Raw genomic sequence first — 27083 nt, forward strand, 5'->3', positions numbered from 1 at the left:
TTTATGGTTCCTGGCCCACTCGGATCCATTCCGGCCACAATCCGGAGGACCTACGGAATGGCCATTTTCTAAATTGATTCAAAATAGGTCGTGCGACACCTCAAACTTCTTGATTTTACAAAGCAATGATGGGAATGATATTTTTAGGGTTCCTGGCCCACTCGGATTCAATCCGGCCACATCGGTCCCGATCCGGGGACCAACGGAATGACCATTTTCTAAATTGATTCAAAATAGGTCGTGCGACACCTCAAACTTCTTGATTTTCCAAACAATGGTGAGAATGATATTTTCAGGGTTCTTGGCCCACTCGGATCCATTCCAGCCACAACCCGAAGGACCTACGGAATGGCCAATTTTCTAAATTGATTCAAAATAGGTCGTGCGACACCTCAAACTTCATGATTTTTCAAAGCAATGATGCGAATGATATTTTTATGGTTCCTGGCCCACTCGGATCCATTCCGGCCACAATCCGGAGGACCTACGGAATGGCCATTTTCTAAACTGATTCAAAATAGGTCGTGCGACACCTCAAACTTCATGATTTTACAAAGCAATGATGGGAATGATATTTTTAGGGTTCCTGGCCCACTCGGATTCAATCCGGCCACATCGGTCCCAATCCGGGGACCAACGGAATGACCATTTTCTAAATTGATTCAAAATAGGTCGTGCGACACCTCAAACTTCTTGATTTTACAAAGCAATGATGAGAATGATATTTTTAGGGCTCTTGGCCCACTCGGATCCATTCCGGCCACAACCCGGAGGACCTACGGAATGGCCAAATGTCTAAATTGATTCAAAATAGGTCGTGCGACACCTCAAACTGCATGATTTCACAAAGCAATGATGGGAATGATGTTTCTGGGATTCCTGGCCCACTCGGATTCAATCCGGCCACATCGGTCACAATCCGGGGACCAACGGAATGGCCATTTTCTAAATTGATTCAAAATAGGTCGTGCGACACCTCAAACTTTATGATTTCACAAAGCAATGATGGGAATGATACAAGGGCTTAGCCAGAGTGGGCAGGTTGAGACAAAACAACTCGAAAAGTTTCGGGCGCAAGAATTCTCCTTGAAATCCTTCTAGAAGCTCCCCTGGGAACTTCTGAATTCCTCCGGAAAGTAATCCACAAGTTCCTCTGAAAATCGTTCGAAAATCTTTCTCATGTAATTGTAATTTCTCCTTATCTAGAAACCCCTCACTAAATTAGTTTTTTAGGAAATTCATGAGGAAATTCCTTGAAGATTTATTTTCTTCTCCATTTTTTTCTTCTAGACATTTCTTTGGCTATTCTTCCAGATAAATCTCCTGCATTTATATACATTCGGGAGTTCCTTCAAGAATACAAACGGAATTTCCTCCAAAATTCGGCTAGAAGTTTCTTCAGAAATTTATGACGGAAATCCTCCGATTTCGCTCCACAATTTCACTTGTAAATCTATAAGAAATTCCTTCGGAAATTCTTCTAGGAACTTCTCCGGGCATTCCTCCAGGATTATTATTATTTATTCAGACTAAGGCCGAAGTGGCCTGTGCGGTATATAAGAGTCTTCTCCATTCGGCTCGGTCCATGGCTACACGTCGCCAACCACGCAGTCTACGGAGGGTCCGCAAGTCATCTTCCACCTGATCGATCCACCTTGCCCACTGCGCACCTCGCCTTTTTGTGCCCGTCGGATCGTTGTCGAGAACCATTTTCTACGGGTTATTGTCCGCCATTCTGGCTACGTGCCCTGCCCACCGCAGTCGTCCGATTTTCGCGGTGATAACGATGGATGGTTCTCCCAACAGCTGATGCAATTCGTGGTTCATTCGCCTCCTCCACGTACCGTCCGCCATCTGCACTCCTCCATAGATGGTACGCAGCACTTTCCTTTCGAAAACTCTGAGTGCGCGTTGGTCCTTCACGAGCATCGTCCAGGTCTCGTGTCCGTAGAGGACTACCGGTCCAATGAGCGTTTTGTAGATTGTCAGTTTGGTACGACGGCGAACTCTATTCGATCGGAGCGTCTTGCGGAGTCCAAAGTATGTACGATTTCCAGCCACTATGCGTCTCCGAATTTCTCTGCTTATATCATTTTCGGCAGTCACCAGTGAGCCCAAGTACACAAATTCTTCTACCACCTCGATTTCGTCACCACCGATGCCAACTCGCGGTGGGTGGCTCACATTGTCTTCTCTTGAACCTCTTCCTATCATGTACTTCGTCTTCGACGTGTTGATGACTAGTCCGATCCGCTTGGCTTCCCTCTTCAGTCTGATGTAGACTTCCTCCATCTTGTCAAAGTTACGTGCCATAATATCTATGTCGTCGGCGAAGCCAAATAGCTGAACGGACTAGTAGAAAATTGTACCACTCCTCCAGGAACTCTTTCTTTAATTCCTCCAGGATAACTTTCAGGAGTTTTTCCGGTAATACCTCCATAAATTTAATAGTGAAATCCTCTAGGATTTCATTCTGGAATTCTTTCCGCTTTTACTTCAGAATATCCTTCAAGAATTCATCTAAAAATTTCATCTAAAAATGTTATTTCCCATCCCATAGATCGTATCGCTTACCAAAGTGAATCCAGATAAATTATCCTTTGCAACTAAAATGATATCCTATCCCAAGACAATCGTGGAGATGCAGAGGTATACTCGGTCTCTAGTAGCAACGAGAGTCGGACTAACAATCGTGGCCGTAAGGACGTGGCCGGCGCCGTTATTGACTTTAAATATTTGAGCTCCCGAAACGTGTACATTGAGAATGGGTAGCTAATCCCAAGCCCCATTCATTGTGTTCTCTGTACAACTTCGCAAGTTCAGTCAATCACGGAGTAGCAACTACGAATTGTGCGGTCATAATGTTCATGCTCATGCTCAAATTCAACTCCGGGTATTCCAACGACTGTTTCTCTGAAAATTTACCCGGGAGTTCCAGCAGTAGTTCCTCCGGGAATTCATTTAGCCTTTTTTTAGAATTTATCTACAAAATCCTCCTGAAATTCCTCGGAGAATTTCTCTGGGAGATCTTTTGAGAACTTTTCCAGGGAGGAGCTCCTGGAATTCTTACGGAAGTTCATTTGGGAGTTCATCCAAGAGTTTTTACGAGAGTTACTCTAGAAATTCTTCCTGTAGTTCTTTAGGAAATTCCTCCAGAAGTTCCACCGGAAGTTCCTCCGAAAAATCCTCTGATAATTTCTCCGGAAATTCCTCCAGGAGTTCCTCCGGAAATACTCCAGGAGTTCCTTCTTAGAGGAACACTCGGGGAAACTGCCGTAGAAACTTCCGAAGGAATACTCATAGAAACTGCCGGTGGATCTCCCAGAGGAATTCTCGTAGTAACTGCCGAAAGAGCTCCCGTAAGAGCTCCCGGAGGAATTTCAGGAGGAACTCCTAGCAGAATTCCTAGAGGGACTCCCAGAGAAACTATTGGAAGAACTTTGGGAGGAATTTCCAGCTAAATTTCTGAAGAAGGACTAAATGATTTCCTGAAAAAAGCCTGCATGATTTCCTGGAAGAGCTACTGGTGGAACTCCCGGAGGAATTCTTGAAATAACTTCCGGAGGAATTTCTGAAAAAACTCCCGGGAGAATTTTCAAATGAACCCCCGAAGGAACTGCCAGTGAAACTACCAGAAGAATGCTCGAAAAAATTCTTGGATAATTCATCTTATACACAAATCTCGTCTAGCTGAAACCTTTCTAGGGGTATGTAGTTGAGCTGGATGATCATCATCATCGGAGGACCTCCCGGAGATTACCTTCAGGAGCTCCCAGAGAAATTCTCGGTGGAGCTTCTGGAGGATTTTCTATATAAATTCCTAAATGAATTCCAGAAAGAAAGCTTGAATGAATTCCCGAAGGAAATTCTGGAGAAATTCCCGGAAGAGGAACCCCCGCAGGATCTGCCGATAGAACTACCGGAATACTTCTCGGAGAAAATCCTGCAGGAACTCTTTGAGGAACTGCCGGTGGAATTCCCGGAGGAATTCCAGGAGGAATTTTCAGAAAAACTCCTGAAGGATGTTCCAGCAGAAATCTTGAAGTTTCCACCGGCATTCTCTGGGAATTAATCTAGGAATTCCTCCGAAAATTCCATTGTTGATTTAATTTACGGTATAATTTCTGTATAAATTTTCGGTGGAATTCCTGGGTCCCTGGATTGTGAACGAAGTGGTCGGATTGAATCCGAGTGGGCCAGAAACCCTGAAAACATCATTCCCATCATTGCTTTGTGAAATCATGAAGTTTGAGGTGTCGCACGACCTATTTTGAATCAATTTAGAAAATGGCCATTCCGTAGGTCATCCGGATTTTTGCCGGAATGGATCCGAGTGGGCCAGGAACCCTAAAAATATCATTCCCATCATTGCTTTGTATAATCATGAAGTTTGAGGTGTCACACGACCAAATTTGAATCAATTTAGAAAATGGCCATTCCGTAGGTCCCCGGATTGGGACTGATGTGGCCGGATTGAATCCGAGTGGGCCAGGAACCCTAAAAATATCATTCCCATCATTGCTTTGTAAAATCATGAAGTTTGAGGTGTCGCACGACCTATTTTGAATCAATTTAGAAAATGGCCATTCCGTAGGTCCTCCGGATTGTGGCCGGAATGGATCCGAGTGGGCCAGGAACCATAAAAATATCATTCGCATCATTGCTTTGAAAAATCATGAAGTTTGAGGTGTCGCACGACCTATTTTGAATCAATTTAGAAAATGGCCATTCCGTAGGTCCCCGGATTGTGACCGATGTGGCCAGATTGAGTCCGAGTGGGCCAGGAACCCCAAAAATATCATTCGCATCATTGCTTTGTGAAATCATGAAGTTTGAGGTGTCGCACGACCTGTTTTGACTTAAAATTGCAAATGGCCACTTATTCCGGGGGCAACTGACCCCAACGGAATCTGGAATAATTCTGGAACCGTACTGTGGATAGCCTCGGAACTAGTATAAATCAAAAATTGGGATCCATCCGGATGGAATGCAACTTGTTGCGAAAGAATCGGTCAAGAAATGCGTTAAAAACGGTAAACAGTACGGGGTTGGACTTTTCTTATACTGTGTATTAAGTATGATATCACAGAATAAAAATTGAAATTGAAATATTGTGTTTTTTTGTGCAATAGAAAACTGCTTACCGGTTTTTAATTAAATTGCTTCTAGAATTTTAAAGAAGTTCAAAAATGTATTCGTATGTTTTCCCGTGCGAATATTTTTGATTATCATCTTTCTGCTTCTTCTTCTTCTTCTTCATGCAATATCAAAGCGCCAATCGCCAATGCTCTCGCGGCGGTATGAACGGAGCTTAAAATAGGAAAGGCAACACTAGCGCCACTCAATCGGTAGACGGCTTCAAGAACTACATCTCATTTCAGGGGGGTGGAATCGAACCCAGCCACCCTCAGCATGGTCTTGCTATGTAGCCGCGCGTCTTAGCACACGGCTAAGGAGGGCCCTTATACCCCATGTACTAAACACGTGCATATCTTTTAAAAATCTGAATTCAAAATGTTGAATCCATGCAGTGCAGTATGAAATGATATTTATATTTTGAGATTTCAAATTAAATATCAATGTGCCAAGCTGAAGATCAGTTTTCACACCGCACACAATAATGCTGACATTGAAAGTCGACGGTTGCTACTGTTCATTCACATGCCGTCCTATTTATTCGCACATTCAAATTTGTAAAGGACTGGTGACTTGATTGTGTGTTGGATATGAACAGTTTGGGTGTACAAGGCTAGGGTGAAATGCAAAGTATTTAACCAACCGATCAGATAAACTACTATTCTAGCTATAGAACCGACGGTAAATATTTGAACAGGTTCCAATACCTTCAAGGTAATTTCAGATAAGAGATCTATACGATTAGCTGTGCTCTGGATGTTGGCAGTATCCTGGATGCAGCGATGCCAGATATGAAGACATGTCTACAATTTGAAGATATTTTAATCTCTGTGAAGGTATTTTGAAGACTTTTCAAAATATTTGAAGATTTGTCTACTTATTCGAAGATACTTTAAAACAATCAATATCAATTTGTTTGGGTTTAAAATCTCAAATAATATACATTTACACTAGCCGGCGGATAACTACAACGCATTTTAGACGTCAAATGCACTTAACTTTGAGTTGTGCGCTGGTTAAAAAATTCCCGCATTCGTTTAGTTTTCCTTGGCGGCAGCGACGGCATTTTCGACGGATCTGAAAAAAGGTATTTCGATCATTACATCGGAATGCAATGGTCGATCTAATTTATTTTAAACAGCAAAAATAAACTTCTATGACTTAATTTAATCCATTCAACCATTGGGCTAGAACCAGATTTTTTTATTTCTTCTGAATAATTATACTCATCTGATCTTTTTCGCATTTACATGTGATATTCTCTGAATATCCGTCGATAATATGAATAGATTTTGAGAAATTCGTTGAATTGAATTTTCTCGAAAAATCCACCAGGAATTCCTTTGAAATTTCTTCAAGAAATTCCTGCGAAAGCTCATCTAAGAATTCTTTCGGAAGTTCATCCAAGAATTCTTTCGGAAGTTTGTCCAGGAATTCCTCTGAAGGATTCTCCAAGAACTTTGCCGAGAGATTCTTCAAGAATGCCTCCGGAAGTATACTCTATAATTTTTGTTTGATATTTCCTCCAGCAATACCAATCCAGGGATATTTTAATTAAAGACTCAATATGGAATCCAGGGGAAACTCGTTACGCTATCTCGTGAAAAGTTCAAAGAATATTCTCTTGAATTTTAACAATTTGAATGTTAAAAAATAAATATTTCCACGTCAATAAAACCAGGAGATGATTAAATTGAATTTTGAAATCTCTCGCTGATAATCATAACTTTAATATTCAAGACATTTTTTCTCGACAGTAAAGACATTTGAAAATATCACCTGGCATCCCTGCCTGGATGTTCAAATGTATGAACACACACAAACATCTATGAGTTTTAGCTTTTAAGAAAGTTTGTTTTGAAAATAAAATGTTTTTGTCGAAGAAAACCGAGCATCAGTTCCATGGTAAGCGCATTACTCATCCTACGGTTTTTAAGAGAAGGTGGTAAATTGTGCTCTGTACTTTTCACAGGGTAAACGGAAAATCGATCAGCAATTCGAAATTTACGAGCATCTGAAGAATAAACAGCCGAAGCATGATACAATACAGGTTGTGCAAGTCGGCCTGCCGCCATGTCAGGACGAAAACAGGCCGACGAATGTACGACCCACGAGCGTACAATATGACACACATGCATCTCTAAGAATACGCATCCCCGTACTGCGATCGCATATCCAGTGTCTTGCGACCATTCCAGAGTAGCTGCCCCATCAGAGGAGTCATCATGTTGAACTACTATCGCTGTACTTAATGTTTAATTCACTGTTTTCACTTCTCACAAAGTTAAATTTTACTATAATTTACTAAGCTTAAAAATCGAATACAACAATGTTTCTTGACGGTTTGAAGTGAAAACACAAAAATATTTTTTCGACACTCGTTTTGAACATTATCGAGCTTATGGTACCGTACCTATTTCGAAATATGTTTTTACAGATACAGTTTTAATAAAGAAAAAGGTAATAAGTTACCACTCGATTCGGCTCCTCCATAACAAAAGGAACGAGCAATGAACTTATTTCAATTTCAATTAAATAAGGTGTTATCTCAATAAATAGACCCTTTCTATGATTTATTAATCCGGTGACTTGTTATTACGGGAAAGTTATTATAAAAAATTATGTTCAACATAATGCATGCCTGCACTTACTCATAGTCAGAATCTGGGAAACTGAACAGCTACCGAAGGAGCGGAAGGAAGGGGTTATATGCCCCATCTACAAGAAAGAAGATAAGCAGGAGTGTGAGAACTTTCGAGCGATCACCATCCTTAATGCCGCCTACAAAGTGATATCCCAGATCATCTTCCGTCGTCTGTCACCATTAGTAAATGAGTTCGTGAGAAGTTATCAAGCCGGCTTCGTAGCTACCATGGGAAGGAAAGAGTTAAAGGTTGAATCGTTGTTTTTCGATACTGGCTGTCCAAAACTCATATAAAAATCGATTTTCAGTATTTTTTAAATAAATATACAACATATCATTATTTATTATCAGACTAAGGCCGGAGTGGCCTGTGCTGCACATAAAAGTCTTCTCCATTCAGCTCGGTCCATGGCTGCACTCCGCCAACCACGCAGTCTGCGGAGGGTCCGCAAATCGTCCTCCACCTGATCGATCCACCTTGCCCGCTGTGCACCTCGCCTTCTTGTTCCCGTCGGATCGTTGTCGAGAACCATTTTCACCGGATTACTGTCCGACATTCTGGCTACGTGCCCGGCCCACCGCAGTCTTCCAATTTTCGCGGTGTGAACGATGGATGGTTCTCCCAACAGCTGATGCAACTCGTGGTTCATTCGCCTCCTCCACGTACCGTCCGCGACCTGCACCCCACCATAGATGGTACGCAACACTTTCCTTTCAAAAACTCCCAGTGCGCGTTGGTCCTCCACGAGTATCGTCCAGGTCTCGTGTCCGTAGAGAACTACTGGTCTTATAATCGTTTTGTAGATAGTCAGTTTGGTACGGCGGCGAACTGTATTCGATCGGAGCGTCTTGCGGAGTCCAAAGAACGTACGATTTCCAGCCACTATGCGCCTCCGAATATCTCTGCTGGTATCGTTATCGGCAGTCACCAGTGAGCCCAAGTACACGAATTCTTCAACCACCTCGATTTCGTCACCACCGATAGAAACTCGTGGTGGGTGGCTTACATTGACCTCTCTTGATCCTCTTCCTATCATGTACTTCGTCTTCGACGTGTTGATGACTAGTCCAATCCGTTTAGCTTCGCTTTCCAGTCTGATGTAGGCTTCCTCCATCCTCTCAAAGTTACGTGCCATGATATCAATGTCGTCGACGAAACCAAATAACTGGACGGACTTCGTGAAAATCGTACCACTCGTGTCAATCCCTGCTCTTCGTATTACTCCCTCCAAAGCGATGTTGAATAGCAGACACGAGAGACCATCACCTTGCCGTAACCCTCTACGCGTTTCGAAGGGACTCGAGAATGCCCCTGAAACTCGAACTACGCACATCATAATGGATAAAAGACGTATGGCGAACACCTGGTCTGTGGTAGAGCGTTCACCCATAAATCCCGCCTGGTACTGCCCCACGAGCTCTCTTGCAATTGGTGTTAGTCGGCGGCATAAAATTTGGGAGAGTACCTTGTAGGCGGCGTTCAGCAATGTGATTGCGTGGTAGTTGCTACAATCCACCTTATCGCCCTTTTTGTAGATGGGACACACGACACCTTCCATCCACTCCTGCGGCAGAACCTCATCCTCCCAAACCTTGGTAATCACCCAGTGCAGTGCTCTAGCCTCACCACCGTGTTTAAATAGCTCTCCTGGTAGTTGGTCAACTCCAGGGGCTTTGTTGTTTTTCAGCCGGCCGGTCTCCTCCTGGATTTCCTGGAGATTCGGAGCCGGAAGTCGCATGTCCTGCGCGCGTGCTCCTAGGTTCATTACCATACCGCCACCGTTGTCTGCCATATCGCCATTCAGGTGCTCTTCGTAGTGCTGCCGCCACCTTTGGATCACCTCACGTTCGTTTGTAAGAAGGTTCCCGTTTATGTCCTTACACATATCGGGCTGTGGCACGAGGCCCTCACGTGAACGCTTCAACTTCTCATAGAACTTTCGTGCGTTATTAGCGCGGTACAGTTCCTCTATCTCTTCACGGTCTCGATCTTCCTGCTGGCGCTTTTTCCTCCGGAAAATCGAGTTTTGACTGTTCCGCGCCCGTTTGTATCGTGCCTCGTTCGCCCTCGTGCGGTGTTGCAGCAATCTCGCCAATGCTGCATTCTTCTCCTCAACTAATTGCTCACATTCGCCGTCATACCAGTCGTTTCTTTGATCCGGAGCCATCGTGTCTAGTGCAGCGGTTGCGGTGCTTCCAATGGCGGATCAAATATCTCTCCAGCCATCTTCAAGAGATGCTGCGCCTAGCTGCTCTTTCGTTGGGAGTGCCACTCCCAGCTGCTGCGCGTAGACTTGGGCTAGTCTACCGTCTTCTAGCCGCCCAATGTTTAGCCGCGGCGGACGCCTCCGACGCGTGTTGATCATCGTCGAGAGTTTTGAGCGCAGACATACTGCAACGAGGTAGTGGTCGGATTCAATATTCGCACTGCGGTAAGTGCGTACGTTCGTGATGTAGGAGAAGAATTTACCGTCGATTAGAACGTGGTCGATTTGGTTTTCCGTTACTTGATTAGGTGATTTCCATGTGGCCTTGTGGATATTCTTGCGGGGGAAGAAAGTGCTTCGGACTACCATTCCGCGGGAGGCTGCAAAGTTTATGCATCGTTGGCCGTTGTCATTCGATACGCTATCCGGTCCGATGACCGGTCTATACATTTCATCCCTTCCTACCTGAGTGTTCATGTCACCGATGACGATTTTGACGTCCCGGAGTGGGCATCCATCGTATGTCTGCTCCAGTTGCGCATAGAACGCTTCTTTCTCGTCGTCGGGTCTCCCTTCGTGTGGGCAGTGCACGTTGATGATACTATTCGCGAAGTCGAAGCAAAATTCTTCACACAAACAATGACAGTTCTATAGGGGTTTTTACAGTAGAGCAACAGAGAGGAGGAGATGGCGGCCATGTTTCACTCAAACTTTGACAGATAGCAATGGGGTTTCCCATAGGAGGGAAGAGCAGAATTTGCTTCGACTTCGCGAACAGTTGAAGAAACGGCCTTTTATCCTCAGCCTTCACATCCTGCCACCCAATCACGCGTTGGCGCATCTTTCCCAGCACTATGAAGCCGGTTCCCAGCTCGTTGGTGGTGCCACAGCTTTGATAGAAGGTAGCCGCTCGATGCCCGCTTTTCCACACTTTCTGTCCTGTCCAGCAGATTTCCTGCAGCGCTACGACATCGAAGTTGCGGGGATGTAATTCATCGTAGATTATCCTGTCGCAACCTGCGAAGCCTAGCGACTTGCAGTTCCATGTCCCAAGCTTCCAATCGTGATCCTTTGTTCGTCGCCTAGGTCGTTGCCGATTGTATCGAGTCGTATTATCTTCTATGTCGTTCGTAATAGTTGTTTTTAAAGGCAGCTTATTGGGCCTGCGCAAACCTCCTGTCTCGTCGGAGGGTCGTCGTGTCAGGGCTGTTTAGCGTCCCACCTAACACCAGGACTTGGGCTTGTGCGCTTTGAGCGGCACACGGTCGCTTTGGCGGAGCCTACTTGCGGATTCATGCAGCTTTTTATAGAGGTTTAACAGGGCCCACTGTCAAACCTCACCACATCCTAGGCAGGCGCCACAACTCGCAGATGGCCTGGGGAGGGATCGTCAAGCACTTGGACATAGTCCCTGCTGCCCCCCATACAACATATCAATACGTTTTAAATTACAAAATAAAAAATGGCACTATTACACGATAGTTTTCAGATAATATGGTCTTTCTGATTGGAATTTCAGTCAAATAGAACGAAATTATTGATAAAATAAGCTAATTTCTTGATTAAATATATGCCTTATAGGCATATTTTGGCAGCTAGATTTCTGTTATTCTAAAAGCTGTTTTTGTATAAAAGAAGCCAGTGGCCAAAGCTCAGTTGGGTCCGATGAGGCTCACTGATTTTTGTTACAATTTTTATAGTGTAGTTTTCGATAAATATTTCTTTTTCTCATCATATACTCATTTCATCGGCCTAATTGTAGATCTATTTATTATTTCCATAAGTAGGGTGAGCGTACTCTTTGCCTATAATTCAGTGCCCAATTTAGCCAACTTTTAAAAAAACATTGTTTTCAAACAAACTCGATTGGTTTTAGAAGTAAATTTGGCTAAATAATGAGAGCTAAAACTTCGCCAAAACTTCTAAAATATTTTTAATAAATGCTCGAATATGGAGATATAGCCCAAACTCGGTACTGTATGCGGGTTTGGTTAAGATACTTGGTTAAGATACTTGCACCTTACCGTTAATCGATAATGCGGAAATAACTGCTTAATAATCAATTGAAGTCAAATTAAATTGAAACAAGAAAATCTGTATACTTATATTTTACTTACTTATGATGTTTGAGCGCATATTTCTATCTTTCATATCTTAAGGGAAGGAGAATGCTCTTTGTGAGCGGGTGCTATAGCATTTTTAGTACTAACTAGTCGACCCGGCAGACGTTGTCCTGCATAGTAGGCGAAAATGTTGTGAACTGCCCATGCAAAATTTCTATACGAATCTTTAATTTAGTTTTTCTTAATCTACTTAAGTTAACTAATGATTTCTGATTAAGTAAATATCATATAAACTCGTCGGAAACGATAACGAACATATCTGAAGGGATGAATCAAATCCATTCAGCCGTTTTCGAGTTATGCGGATACGAACACAGACCATTTCATTTTGATTATTGTCGGGCCGCCACCAAACCGGACCGCGCGATTGAGCACTCGCGCTGCGACGCGAGTCGCGACGCTTTGAAATATTTCATTAGTAGTGCGCATCATGCACGCATGGATGTACTATCATGCGCACTAATCAGAAATGAGTTGCGACGTCTGATAACTGCAGATATTTCATTTTATCGAAAACAATTTTTCGCTTTTCTACTATACACGGAATATATAGATTTGAGTATAAACTGGATACAGGTGAAACACAGCCTATTTTTTTTTTCAAAAATAACACTTTAAAAAATTGGAACAAAAATCAATGAGCCTCATCAGACCCAACTGAGCTTTAGCCACTGGCTTCTTCTATAATAAATTAGCTTTCTGAATAACGTAAATGCCTAGCTGCCAAAATACATAAAAACATACAGTATCTTTAACAAAATACATATAAATTAATGATTTCGTGTGTGTTACTTCTACGTGAAGTTAAACGATTTACAATGATATGGAAATGCTAATATCATCTTCCAAACTTGGACGTACATGTTCAAATCGACTTCTATAAAAACATTCTTCATGCCTGCCGTATCCTAACGGAACTATCAATTCTATACTTTCGCCTCTAATGCTACCATGAACATGTACGTCCAAGTTTGGAAGATGATATTAGCATTTCCATATCATTGTAAAATACATATCTCAAAACACAATATTCTAAAACATTATCAAAAACCCGAACAAAAGAAAACTGTAGAAAAACTTTTTTTTTTTGCTCGGGTGTCGCAGTGGATTTCACGCTCTAGATTTTGTCGGGCAGCTTTTTGAACACATTCTGTAGAAAAATCTTGGATCTGTATTCGAGGATGGAGAGATGCGGCCTCGAACCGTGTATTGTGGCGTCAAATTGTTGATTCAGTGTTATCTGTTTAGATGTAGACTAAATAAATGAAATGAAAAAAATGAATGAACATTTCGTCGAATGGAAATTTAGTCAAATGGACATTTAGTCGAATGGACATTTGGTCGAATGGACATTTAGTCGAAAGGACATTAAGTCGAATGGAAATTTAATCAAATGTTGAAAGTGTTTAGTCGGTAATAGGTAATTGGGTAAATAGATAATTCTTCAATAGACTTTTGGTTAGATTTGAATAAATAATCCACAAGATACATGGATAAACTGATTAGAGGAATTCAGTGGACGTGAGGAAGTTCAATCAGCAGCGGAAGAAACGAATACGAATGCTGATGAGGATTTTTCACCTGATTTAACGGAAACTTCTGGAAAGTCTGGTGGATTATAGAAAAATTGAAAATCTACAGAAATAGCTAAATATTAGGTACTGATGACAAAATGACGAAACATCATTCGACTGTATTTCTTTTGACCAGGTGGAATAGATTCATCGTAGTCGGTTAGAGAGGTTCGCCAAAGTCAATACACAGTCGGGAATATTCTCGGAATATTCACCGTTTTCGTATTATTTATTCTTTTTATGAACCCACTGTGGTATTCTTGAATAACAGTGTAGCAGGCAGTGTGTAGAGAGATGGAGTGAGATGTGCAAGTGGATGGTAGTTGTGTCGAATAAAGAGTGTTGGATCAGTGAATATGGAGTGTTAATATATTGTATGGATGGATATCACATTGGCGATCCTAGCCACGACAAAAGTGCGCTGGAAAGGAATGCGATATATACTTCGATATGTACAAAAAAACTTGTTTGTGATCGAGCGGTAAGTTGTTTATCTTTTCTTTTTGCTTCCACGGCTTCCATAATGAGTGACAGCCGACTCCGCCAACACTGAAAAAAAAAAGGAAATGAATTCGACGGTGTGCACGGAAAAAGATGAAGGGTCTAAAATGAGTAGAAACTACACAGGGCTAGTTTTTTTTTGGGTATTCAGATTGTTGCGCATCCTGAAAGTAATATGAAAACTGTGGCTAAATCATAAGTTTCGATAATTTTGATGCACGGAACGATTGGAAATAAGTTTGAAAAACTTAGTAATTTGATCTATGGAACATGCCTATTTTGATTTTACTATGAGCCGAGCTGTCAAGCTAAGCTTACTGTCAATGTATCGAACTTTATAAATACTTTCAAAATTAATTTTATATATGAGTGAAAAAAAAAGAAAGGAAGAAAAAAAATAACGTCAACAACTTGATTTTTCAGCTCAAGATTGAGTGCTTTTCTCAATAATATATTGTATTAAGAACAAGGTGAACTGCATCGATCCTACAAGTGATGCTCAGTGGCCAAATTGATTTATTTACCATAGTTTCGGTTAAGTAAAACGATTCAAAATAAAGAATTAGTTTAAAAGTAATTAGAATCAAAAGTAAATACAGGATTAATCATGATTCGGTTTAATATTATTTAACTTATTGTTTAATTGATTTTATTCTTTGAATGAAGTATTCATGAAGGGTTTTTGTATCCGTGATATCGTAGAAATGAAATTTTTTTAGGGCAGTACCAATTATTCATGCAGTATATCAATCTCGTATCTAAAGTTTCATTGAAAGAGTGACACTATGTGCTTAGTTTGGTATGCGAATGCGTAAGGGCGCGGTCAGACTAAATGCGAAGTGCGATGGGAAGCGAAGCGTCCATACGATTTGACAGCTCATTAATATTGATTGATATTCTTTTGCATACAGTTTTCGAGTTCAACACGTCGCGTCTACTCTGGGACCTTCTAAGAATTAATGAAGCCTGTTATGATTTGTGTTAATTTGATCGCACTGTTATCAGGTGTTCGATTAATATCGGAATGAGATGCGTCGGGTTGAGCCCAAGGCCATCTGGTATTTGTTCCATAGCGGCGAAAGATGAGTCGGGTTAAGCCCAAGGCCATCAGGTATTTGTTTCATATAGGTGAGAGATGAGTCGGGTTGAGCCCAAGGCCATCTGGTGTTTGTTTTGTAGTGAAAGGAGATGAGTCGGGTTGAGCCCAAGGCCATCTGGTATTTGTTCCATAGCGGCGAAAGATGAGTCGGGTTAAGCCCAAGGCCATCTGGTGTTTGTTCCAAAGCGGTGAAAATGAGTCAGGTGAAGCCCAATGCCATCAGGTATTTCTTTCATATAGGTGAGAGATGAGTCGGGTTGAGCCCAAGGCCATCTGGTGTTTGTTTCGTAGTGAAAGGAGATGAGTCGGGTTGAGCCCAAGGCCATCTGGTGTTTGTTCCATAGCGGTGAAAGATGAGTCGGGTGAAGCCCAAGGCCATCAGGTATTTGTTTCGTAGTGAAAAGAGATGAGTCGGGTTGAGCCCAAGACCATCTGGTGTTTGTTTCGTAGTGAAAAGAGATGAGTCGGGTTGAGCCCAAGGCCATCTGGTGTTTGTTTCGTAGTGAAAAGAGATGAGTCGGGTTGAGCTCAAGGCCATCCAAATGTTTGTTTTATAATTGAGAGAGATAAGCCGGATTAAGACCAAGGCCGTGTTTGTTCGGTGAGAGATGAGTGTGGTTGAGCTCAAGGCCATCTGATTCTATTGGAGAATTGAAATAGATTAGTCGGGTAATGCCCAAAGTCACCTGATATCTGATTTGAGATGAGTTTGTATAAAAAAGACGGGTAAATACCAATGGCAATTTAAGATGTAAAGACGGTAAAGACCAATGAACATTTAAGGCGTATGTAAGGATGTACCATAAAGTTAAACATTAAAAATAAATAAACTAAACGAATGCTTAAAAGGTAAAATGATATAAAATTTGCATGTTGAAGAAGAATATCAACAAATTTGAATATCCTTGGAGCCAAACCATTTTAAAAAATGGTTTACTTTCCACGTGGCACCATAATAAATAAATGGTTACTGAACCATAATCGTACTGTAGTCCGTTAATATTTTGACCATAGTGAGTACAGTTTTTGAAGACCGGGCTGTATGAGTAACGTGGTTCGTAGACTGTAAACAATGAAGGTTAATGTGCAGTCAAGTAGAACTACCATTTAAAATCAATCGGTGAACCAAATTTTGCTATGCTATCCCGCATAATTACGAATTGTGCACTCTGTAAAAAGTCTATGTTAAACGCGTTTTTTTCCTTCGATTATTTGCAGTTTATACTTGTTTATAATCCGTATCCCCCATCAGTGCAACGTTTTAATTCAAAATAGATTAATTTTCAAAGCTATCTTAGCATAAACTTTGTGAATGTTTGTTTGTATGTTATTATAGGTTTGGTAACATTCATTAGACAAATAACAATATGTTGAAATTCGGTGATTGTTTTCGCTTGCAAAATTTATAGAATGATAGAATGTGTACATATAATGCAGGAAATAGAAATCATTTTAAGTAGTATTTATGATTGAATCGATCGAAGTTTTTTTTCTAGAATGGGGAGGGATCTTGAACCATCTTAAGAACCTTCTCCGGCCCGAAAAACATCTGTGTACAAAATTCCACGTCGATCGGTTCAGTAGTTTCCGAGTCTATAAGGGTCAGACAGACAGAAATTCATATATAAATTAATAAAATGTATATAAATTAAGTTAATTGCATGCTAACAATAGTATGAAAGAATAGTGACAATATACCTTATTGTTGGTCAAAAGTGAGGTTAGCATTCACAAAATTTGCACAGTACAAATAGATTAAAAAAAGGTGAAATAATAGATGTGTTAAATAGTGTACACGTGAATAAAAACCTTATAAGTTATTGCAAAAATCCATTTTAAAATACTTTACACTTCTTTATGTTACCTGATGATAGATCCTATACCAAAAAGCTAATAATATTTATAAGTTAATCAAAAGTATAAGTTTTGGAATGTATATGGCTGATGCCTTGGTTAATGCAATGTGCTTTGGCAAGCGGCACCAATTTTCATTTCTTGAATGAGTTATCTACGCATTTTAGCTGTAAGTTAAATTGTAAATATAGCATATGTAATTTTGATTGCATGGTATATCGTTTTTTCATTATGCCCGCAATATCCCGGGTTAACTTCCTATTCAGAACAATCTGCCAATTTAAAAACAGAATAGTAGCCTCACACAAACAGCAAACCTCCAGTATTTCTTCAAATGTTTTTAAGTACGCACAAATTCGAGTGAAAAGAGTAGCAGTCAGATAGTCGCATGTTAGAGAAAACGTTATTGCAGTGGTACAGGGAGCAAGAGATAATCTTTTCACACTTTAGTTGATTACTTACTACTACTGTTCTCTTAAACACCTTCATATCCCATTCCCATGTTTTCCTTTACATTATTTGTCGATTCTTCCAGCTTATATTCTTCCATGAGCTTATGGAGGATTTGGAAGCGAATAGTAGCAGGGAGAACACAACAGATTTAAACGCCAAACAGCGATGGGTTCTATAAACTTGGTGCATGAAACATTGTTTTGCAATTTTTACGGCTGCTGGCAGCTAGAAGTGATTTTCAGCGAAGTAACATGTCAAAATATTATTGGGACCATCCTCATTGATAGATCGAAGGACGCTGGACGTAAACATGTCTTTCCATGATGATATTCAATCAGCGATTGCGAGGGTATTTTGAAAAGCCTACTGCATCTTCTACAAGTCTACAGGTCATATTCTGAAATTTGCTTTTACTGAACTTGCTTTCGATATGCGTACTACAGGGGGGCCAATGTATCAATATGGTTCCGATAAATCAAATGAGATTAAAACCAAACAGCGAAAACGTAAGTGACTTAAAAGATAGGGTTAGAATATTGTTTTAATTGTAACGAATCATAACTTTTATTTATTTCTTTTACTTATAATTTTTATTTTGTATTATTTTTGTTCAAGTATTTTTTTAGTATCGCCGGAGGAAGATGGGTTTCAACATAAATACCAGTAAGATTATCAACGCTATTCATCGGATAATCGTACCCCATGGGCAGACCGGTCACGACACCTTAAATGAACCAACAATACGGACTAAAGAACAAAAACCCAGTTTGACAATGGAATTCAGCATTTATATTAAATATTTATTTTGTGTACCCATAATTCTGTCAGGGGAGGATGTGGTATTCTTGAATAACAGTGTAGCAGGCAGTGTGTAGAGAGATGGAGTGAGATGTGCAAGTGGATGGTAGTTGTGTCGAATAAAGAGTGTTGGATCAGTGAATATGGAGTGTTAATATATTTTATGGATGGATATCACACCCATCATTTTTTGGACAATATCGAAGCAATAAATATGTGACTTTTAGAAACATAAATAATTTATTTTTAAATTGTTATTGCCTAAATTGTTATTGCCTTTTCTTTCAAATAGCCATTCGACGGAACGTCATTAGATTAAATTTACCAAGATTTTTTATTCAAAAATCGCTTTCGACCAAACGTCATTCGACCAAATGTCCTCTGACTCTCGTGGATTCAAAATCATGTTCGACTAAATGTCCCTCCGACCAAATGTCATTCAACTAAATGTCATTCGACGAAATGTCTTTCGACTAAATGGTAGAGAATCATCATCTCTGTATACATATACAATGTGTAGCATACCGCGAGAGACTTTTTTCGCAAGCTGTCATGAAGAACTGATTCGGAAGGATATACCTCATGATAAATTTCTTTTAAAAAAGCTCCAAACGAGGGGGGCACTGGTTCTGATGAAGCATTTCAACTCGTTCTACACAGCTATACGGGCTCTAACACAAAATAAGCGAGAACAAAGCGAGAATCATCACTTTTCTGCGGGGGCTACCTATCCGATTCTGTTTTTTCGCACTTGTATACAAGTTTGATAAATTTGTTATTATGGCTTGTTATGATTTGAAATAATTTTTGCTTTTATTTTATCGTTGTTCGTTGTCTTTTAAGAGCGGAATTCGAGAAAATTTCTAACCCAAAAATTTCCTCAACCGGGAATCGTACCCAGCCACCTTCAGCACGATCTTGCTATGTGACCATGCATCTTACCGCATTGATAGATCGATCTTTTTATACCGGAAGTTATTTTTTTCTCATTTATATTCTTTCGTATTCCATGAATCTGAAACGAAATTTGTAATACTCTGCTGAAGCATTCAGCTCTGTAGAAGAAACCACTACTTAGCACTTCTGACAAATAAATGTTATAACAAATACTATTACAAACAACTTTGGCGAAAAAGCCTGCAAGTTTCTAACTTTTAAATAGGGAGTAAGTGCTAGTAATGGACCCCTTAACGATTGAAATCTACTTCAGTCGCTCCGCTAGAGCGAGCCTCTTGATAAATTGTAGTTCTGCTGCACCAGATGACAAGCAACAAGTATCAGCAACGTGTTTCGTACATAAAACTGGCCAAAACATTCATTATTATTACTGTAGCTGATGTAGCGAGCGTATCTTTTACGGCTACCATAGATTATAAAATTTATCTGCAGTACAAATAGCACGTGCTATCAAAGCATCACCGCTAGAATCCACCACGTGGCAGCCAATTTTTCAAAAACATCGAACTTTTTTTTTCTAGATGTATGTTCTTCTCAGTGGACTATCTGGCGCTTATTTTCCGTTGTGACTTAAAATAAGCGGAGGAGTAGATTTTTTTATGAGCGGTACAATATAATCGAAAGTTTAGTATTGGTTACCCCTTGCTTTCCGTCGAATGACTTTCGGCCAAACAACGGGAAGGACTGTTTGGCCGAAAGTTTTCGGTCGAGGGCCAAAATGCCCAAAGTTGTTTGGCCAAATATGTCATTTGGCCGAAATATACAATTGATAATTTGGCCAAACAACACGTTGAAGCAAACGGCTTTTTTGGCCGAATTACTCATTTCCGTCGTATGTCGCTTTCGGCCAAATGACATTTTCTGTCGCCAAACCGTTTTCGACCTAATAACCGTTTCAACCAAATGGAGAAGATCGAAGTAAGCCGCGTCATCAGGTGGACGTATTTTATCAGCTCATTTAAAATTCCTCCATCAGAGAAAGTTTTAATAGGAATCAAAATAAGCTCCATGATAATCCAGGATAGAAGCACGAAATATATGCATATATAGAATATATACATGAAGATGGAGAAGACTGGAGAATTCCTGTTGGAAGAGCTATAAAGGAATATCACGCCCTGGGTTTGTACAAAATATTTTCAGCATTGGTAATACAGTGCTCATGCATGTATGTAACATTTATAATATGTATATTGTATATATTTCCAAGCATTTAGATCCAGTGACTAGGTCTCATTGGAACAATGTGGCTGTAAATGTGGAATTTAGTTTTTGTTGCAAAATGCAAAATTTTCACAAACAACTAAGAATTTTTCACAAAACAAAAATTAATCATCACTTTTAAAAGCAAAAATTGCAATTATAAAAGAAGAATTCTCCATAACAAAATCGAAATGATCCACGGAAAAAATACAAACATTCCATAAGTAAAACAATATTAGCAGTAAACAATTACAAAATTTACCAGAAAATAAATATTTTTTTCCACATAAAACTTTTCACGAAGAAATCAATAAAGACAATAAAGACTTTGCTCTTTAAAGAGCAATAAAAAATATGAAAATTTCCATAAATAAATAGGGGAAATGACGGCTTTGGGAGGTTTTGTTCTATTATTGTATTGTAAGAGGGGTTTTCTATAACTAATAATGCTCAAATATGGCCTAAACATTTTTTGCATATCAAAAAATATTGTGACCGAATTTCATAAAATTTGGTCAACAAAATTTTGTTTTTAAAACAACATTTTGTTTTAAAAAATAACTTTAGAGTTACTTTTCAATTGTAAAACGAAAGAGTTTTAGTTCAAACGAAAAAATTCATTTGATGAGTCATTGAGTGCGGGGATACAACACGAATATTCGGGATGCTCCAGCCATATCAAACCACATACAATTTTATGTCAGCTGAAGTTGATATCGTTGAACACATTCTTATCCTTAGAAAACGCTGGGCCAGGTTTTTTAATCGGTCCTATGTAACACATAAGTAGGTTTGATGAACGTTTGATTAACATTTATTTCACTTCTTAAAATTCATCAATTATTCAATTTTTCACCATGGAAAGCATCCCATAATTACCCATCCACATTCCCATCCCATTCCCATTACCCATCCAAACCACTTTTGACGTAGAACTACGTCTGTCTTTTCTATATTGGGGTACACTTTACGATTGCAAAAAAAAATGAAAAGCGTCACGAAAATATGATAGACTTCGATCGTTAATATCCCAGCCGTTTCTCGATGGATTTTCAATTTTCTTAGACAATTCAATCAAGGAAGAGTCAACGCTTCATACCCGATGTACACTGAAGTCGTTTGTTACGCGGTTATTTTTACAGGAATGGTTTTTTATGCGATTTTTTTTTTCACGCGAATTTCTGGATTTCCTCGGTTCCTTCAGACATACTTTGGGATTTACGCGGTTTTTTACGTTGTTTTAATTTACGCGGCCCATATCTTCCGCGCAAAAACTGACTCTAGTGTGTTACAATATCTATGTATGATAATATTTACTATTAAAAACTTGCTAACAGTTTAGCATTTGGTTTCGGTGAATCAGTCAATCTCGTAAGTGCATCGCAAGCTTCTTCTTCCATAGCACTACATTCCAACTAGAACTTGGCCTGCTTTTCAACTTAGTAATTTATTAGCATTTCTTTAGTTATTCATTGAGAGTTTTTTTTTATGTCCGCCATTGCAGGGCTTTTAGCTGGTGCAGTTAGTTTATGCTAACTTAAACGTGCGTTTTCCTTGGAAAGCTTGGGGGCGTTTGTCGGTAGCTTCTTGCTTACGTCTGTTGATGCCAGTAGAGGGGCTCGGAATCTTCTTCGCTGCTGCAGTGAATGCGTTCTGGTAAACTTTCTTTGGCTCGTTTTTGCTGATTCGTAGGTGTCTGCCGGAGTAAACGCTAAGTCGGACGCAATTCACGTGAAGGAATAATAATTATTATCAATAACGCCGTTGACAGCCCAGCTTTCGCAATGGGTTTTTCTGTAATGAGCCACCAGGGGTTTAGACTGACTTAGCGACGGGTGGTAAGTCTCTATAGCGTCGGTGATGGTTGCAGCTTGTGCTTTTCAAATTATGTAATCGATTATCATTTAAATCTAGACCAACATTTGAAAAGGGCGTGACAGCCAAAATTCATTCCTTCTGATTCTTTGTCCACAAATATAGCTATATATGCAGACGAAGAATAAGAAGGAATGAATTTTGGCTGTTACACCCTTTTCAAATATTGGTCTAGAAAAGTAAACCTAATTAATACTAGGGATCCTATATTAAAAGATGTGCGAATACTTTTCCAGACGATTTAGCAACGCTGTTACTTTCGTAAACAAACGCTGCCAGCACTTGCCGCAGTGAAAAATGTTTAGGCTTGTACATGACTTTACATTCGAAGACACTTTTTGATTATTTTGTCTATCCTCTGGCAGTGCATTTTCGTTGAAATTAAAGAGCAATACGAATGAACACGATATAAGGCATCAACTAGACTACTTTTACTTACGAAAGCAAAACAAATTGTTTATTCGATAAAACTTTTCATAAAATCTATTTCACCAAAATCGCAATACCTTTCGATCTGCAACAATAACGATGTTCATTTGGCTCAGATTTTGACAGTTCTCAATGCTCGATTGGCTCAAGATGGCCGCTTTTGCATATCTCTGAATGTAGGATCCCTAATTGATACCAATTTAATGTCAACAATGAAGTTCAATCGGATGTTTGGCATTGTTACCAATGCTTTTAATCGAGATACAATTATCGAACGATTCTTACTCTCTAGCGAGTTTTTATCAATTGGTGATTTGGATATGTGAACGCTTGAGAGTGTCGTTCATCCTTGATCATTTGAATTTTATTTTTATCTTCATTTTCAAATGTTGGTCCAAAAATTATATACATCACCAGTTATGCTTACTCAATCTCAGGAGCATAGGATAAACAACGAAAGCAGATTCAGGCTGGGCTTGAAAAACGCTTGCTTTGGTATCATTGCACAGAATAGTCGAAAACCTGTACATTACATACAGCTACGTTCAGTGATGAACTTAATCAAATATTAAAAAATCACTAATAAAGAAAAAAAATACAGCTACGTAGTTCAACGTCACCTTTGCGTACAACCCGATTGGGCTGAACCTTTGAGTTTTTATCCACAATTCCAATTTTGCTGAAACTTTAGATTGTGTAATTTTGCGGCACGGTTTGCATATCTAAAGTGAACAAGACAATTTGTCTCGTTACCCTCCCATTTAATGCTTTTTTTACGAGCAAGGCCAGGCTAGTTGCTCGTAATAAATACCTACAATAAATCTGATGAAGCAGGTATTCTGGACTTCTTGAATTTGGAATGGAATGGATTTCATGCGTATTGAATTCCCTAGAAAGAGGTATTGAAGTAACCATTCAGTAAGGAGATTGCGGGAAGAGTTTTTAAGTAAATATTTGGAACTTTATTCCATTTCTGTGTGATTTTTTTCGAAAATGCATAAATAGTATTGTTCTAAACTTTTTCCTCGTCGTAGATTTTGATAACGTTTTGCTGGACTTTCTCTCTAGAATTTTTTACATCATTTTGAATCTGTGCGATACGTGCCATGCCGTGGGAGCTGACAAAGTTAACCAAGTTCATCGGTTGTATTCTTATTATTTTTATTAGTATTCGTCAATTATAGCAACAATATGTCATTCTATTGTGGTTATAACGAATAAGGGTGTGTGCGTAGTGAGATGCGCTACCAATGATGGAAAACTTTACTCAGTCCTATATTGTGTGCTGCTCTGAAACTAGTGTCTTCGCTACGTTCCATCTGACAGAAATTGAAAATAATAACGCTTAGATCTGAGCCATATCAACAAGTCTGCACAAGCCTAGACTTTGAAAACATTTCAATCAAATCCAAGGTAAGTTATGTAGAAAAAACAAAAGAATTTAAGTGTATTCATTTTGTTTTTGTTTTATTTTATTCCAACAAAAAGAAACCATTTCCAATGGATCAGTCTTGTGTACCCATCGTTGATTTCTGGACTAGTTTCAGACCAATTGTGCCGTACACACCATCACCGGATTCATATTATCATAAGCCAGAACCGGTAGAGGAAAATCCGAGCTATTCTGACATCGAAGCATTTTACGACAGCGTTGCCAACGGTAGCGGACCACCATGTTATAAACAAGATTATCCGTTCTCGTGGGAGCTACAATCCCACATTCCTTCCTGTTCCTACGTCCCAACTACTGACGATGGTCCACTGGACCAGAATAACAACAATAACAACTATTGTGAACTGAAGTCCTACCAGCCGTCGGATCACTTCTCACAGCTCGATTTGCGCGAACCGGTTGCTCAAGAAGTTATCGTGCACACAGAATATAGTTCTCCTCTCTGTAATCTTGAGCAAAAGACTGAGCAAAGTTCATCTCAAGAATCTTCACCGGAGACTGATTGCATTTCGGTCATGGAAAAACCTATCAAAATCAAGCAGGAATGTCCTGAATATATTAAACAGGAATATTCGGATTGCGTGAAACAAGAATATCAAGAATGTTGGAAACAGGAATATCCGAAAAGTGTGGAGCAAGAATATCCAGTGTATGTGAAACAGGAAACTCCAGATTTTGCGGAGCAGGGATTTCCACTTGAAATCGTAGAGACAGTGTTCTCAAAAAAGACATCATCTGCGAAACTTCCTATGCAAAAACGCATTTCTGCCAAATACACCAACCCAACTGGTGTTTATGCCTGCCCATTGTGCGATCGTACTTTCAGCGGCAAAGGCGGCCTGACTCAGCACTACAACGCCCACCATTCTGGTCCCAAGGAACAGCGATGCGGCACATGCGGCAAGCGGTTTTGTTTGTTGGAAGATTTGGAAAAGCACCAACGTCGCCATGAGGAGCTACAAAAGTCCATTGTCTGTGAGTACTGCCCGAAAAAGTTCAACTACAAGTTCGACATGATTCGCCACGTGAAAGCGGTCCATACGGAGGCAACCCATAAATGCCACCACTGCGGTAAAGGTTTTGTACGGCGAGATCATTTGCAGCTGCACGAAAACAAACACCGCCGCAAGTTGAACAACGATGCTGCCGAACTGCTTCTACCGAAGAACAAAAAGAAGCAAGGAAAGAAGGTTGATGCGTTGCGTGATTCGTGGGAGGGGATGGAGCAACGTGAAACAGTGACGAAATAAATAAACATTGTTACCAAATTGTTCTATTATTACGAATCCCAAAATAATCCAAATAGTGATCATATTACTCATTGGCGTAACAAATGAAAAATTCTTTCTTTACTTTTCTATTTTACAGTCAACAGGCAACTATCAATACTGAATGATTTTATTCTGCCAAACTTTTTCTCAAATGCCGCATAGTAAAAATTGTTTCCGAACACACCTTGAATGCAATAAAATGCAAACTTTCAACGTTATCTCATTGGAGGACAATTATGTTGTCCTTGGTTTTCGTTTATTTAGGAAATAATAACGAAATATTTTAAATAAAACTCCTTGTTGAAAATGTTCGGATTATGAATCTATTCAGGATTTGAGTCAAAACGGTATTGTTCGCAAGTTGGGCTACCAGATATCTAAGGATATGCGGTATTCCGAGAAATTTCGTTTCAAGTGGTTCGAAACGAAATTCCGCGGAATTTTAGCTTCTTTAGTCATGCGGGGGACAAAAATACGATTTGTGTCAAAATTTCAGCGCAAACCGCCCATACAGAACCGAGATATTAAATTTATTCGCGTTATGGAAAAAAAAATTCCATTGTGCGGCGTGAGAGCTCAAGTGTCATGCAAAAGACATCGTGTCAAATGACACGTTTATTTTACATTTAGGACAACTAGAGACACGGCAGGTATTTCCGTCCATCGTCGTAGGGACTAAAACCAACGAAAGCAACGTACATTTGCTAGAACTCCACTATAGCAGAACGTTTCTCCTGAGCTTACAATTTTGTACGTATGAGTCTTACAAAAAAGCGTCTCTTTTATTGGTTTTCGAGACTATGACGAACAGACGAAAATACCTGCCGTGTCCCTACCCATTCGAAAAAATAAAGGACCAAAAATCTTAAAATAAAAACTGAGAAAAATGTGGATCTAATTAATCAATTGACATTTGGACAATGAATATAACTGAACATCGAAAAATATCTACGTCCTATTATCATATTGTCCTATTATCATATTGCCTATTATCATATTGTCTGTGCTATTATTGTTGTATATTCATAAAAATAAAATAACAGTTTTTTAGCACAGATGATGTATCTTTTTGCCTTGTACTTAAAAAAATGAATTGGATTGTGTTTGCAAACGAATATTTTAAAACGAATACTTGAAAACTGCTGATTGGGTTTTGTTATTCTTGGTTTACAAAATATTTTCGAATAAGAAAGGTTGGGCAGTTCACAACGCGCATTGTCTCCAATTATGCAAGACATCGTCTGTAAAATGGGAGCCAGAAGCGTTTAGTTCTAATACAAATGGAATCCAGAAACGATTCGCTCTTCTAATTAAATATATGGAAGTGGATTTTGTCAAATTTCTTTTTAAAAAAAATCCCAGGCCAGTTAATCTCTGATATTGTCGGAGTTCTTCCAAGGGCAACGCCTGTGAAAAAGAATCATTTTTTTGCACAAAACAACGTGTTGACGTTGAATAAAGTGTCAATAAATTTATTAGGGGAAACTGTGGTGATATGCACCCCCG

General features: G+C 39.7%; 2 protein-coding genes and 1 long non-coding RNA gene across 11 annotated transcripts in view; all 3 read left to right on the forward strand.

Moving 5' to 3' along the window:
* The window catches only part of LOC134221206 (uncharacterized), a 275521-nt gene that overhangs the window by 148115 nt on the left and 100323 nt on the right, over positions 1 to 27083 (forward strand). The window contains exon 1 of one of the 9 annotated variants that reach the window (XM_062700403.1): positions 20265 to 20468. The exons of the other annotated variants lie outside the window; for them this stretch is intronic. The gene's annotated coding sequence lies outside the window, so the exon portion shown is untranslated. Of the gene's footprint in view, positions 1 to 20264; positions 20469 to 27083 lie in introns of those variants that run through there. 9 annotated transcript variants of the gene reach the window in all.
* LOC134221209 (uncharacterized) lies at positions 6935 to 7716 on the forward strand. Its single transcript, XR_009982260.1, has 2 exons — positions 6935 to 7041; positions 7109 to 7716. It is a non-coding gene; the product is annotated as an uncharacterized LOC134221209 (long non-coding RNA).
* Positions 24108 to 25574, forward strand: LOC134226406 (zinc finger protein 544-like). The gene is made up of 2 exons (XM_062707167.1): positions 24108 to 24266; positions 24342 to 25574. Exon 2 carries the CDS (start codon positions 24354 to 24356, stop codon positions 25554 to 25556), a length of 1203 nt encoding a protein of 400 aa, XP_062563151.1. The 5' UTR covers positions 24108 to 24266; positions 24342 to 24353; the 3' UTR covers positions 25557 to 25574.

Source organism: Armigeres subalbatus, chromosome 3 (genome assembly GCF_024139115.2).
Source record: "Armigeres subalbatus isolate Guangzhou_Male chromosome 3, GZ_Asu_2, whole genome shotgun sequence".
Lineage (NCBI taxonomy): Eukaryota > Metazoa > Arthropoda > Insecta > Diptera > Culicidae > Armigeres > Armigeres subalbatus.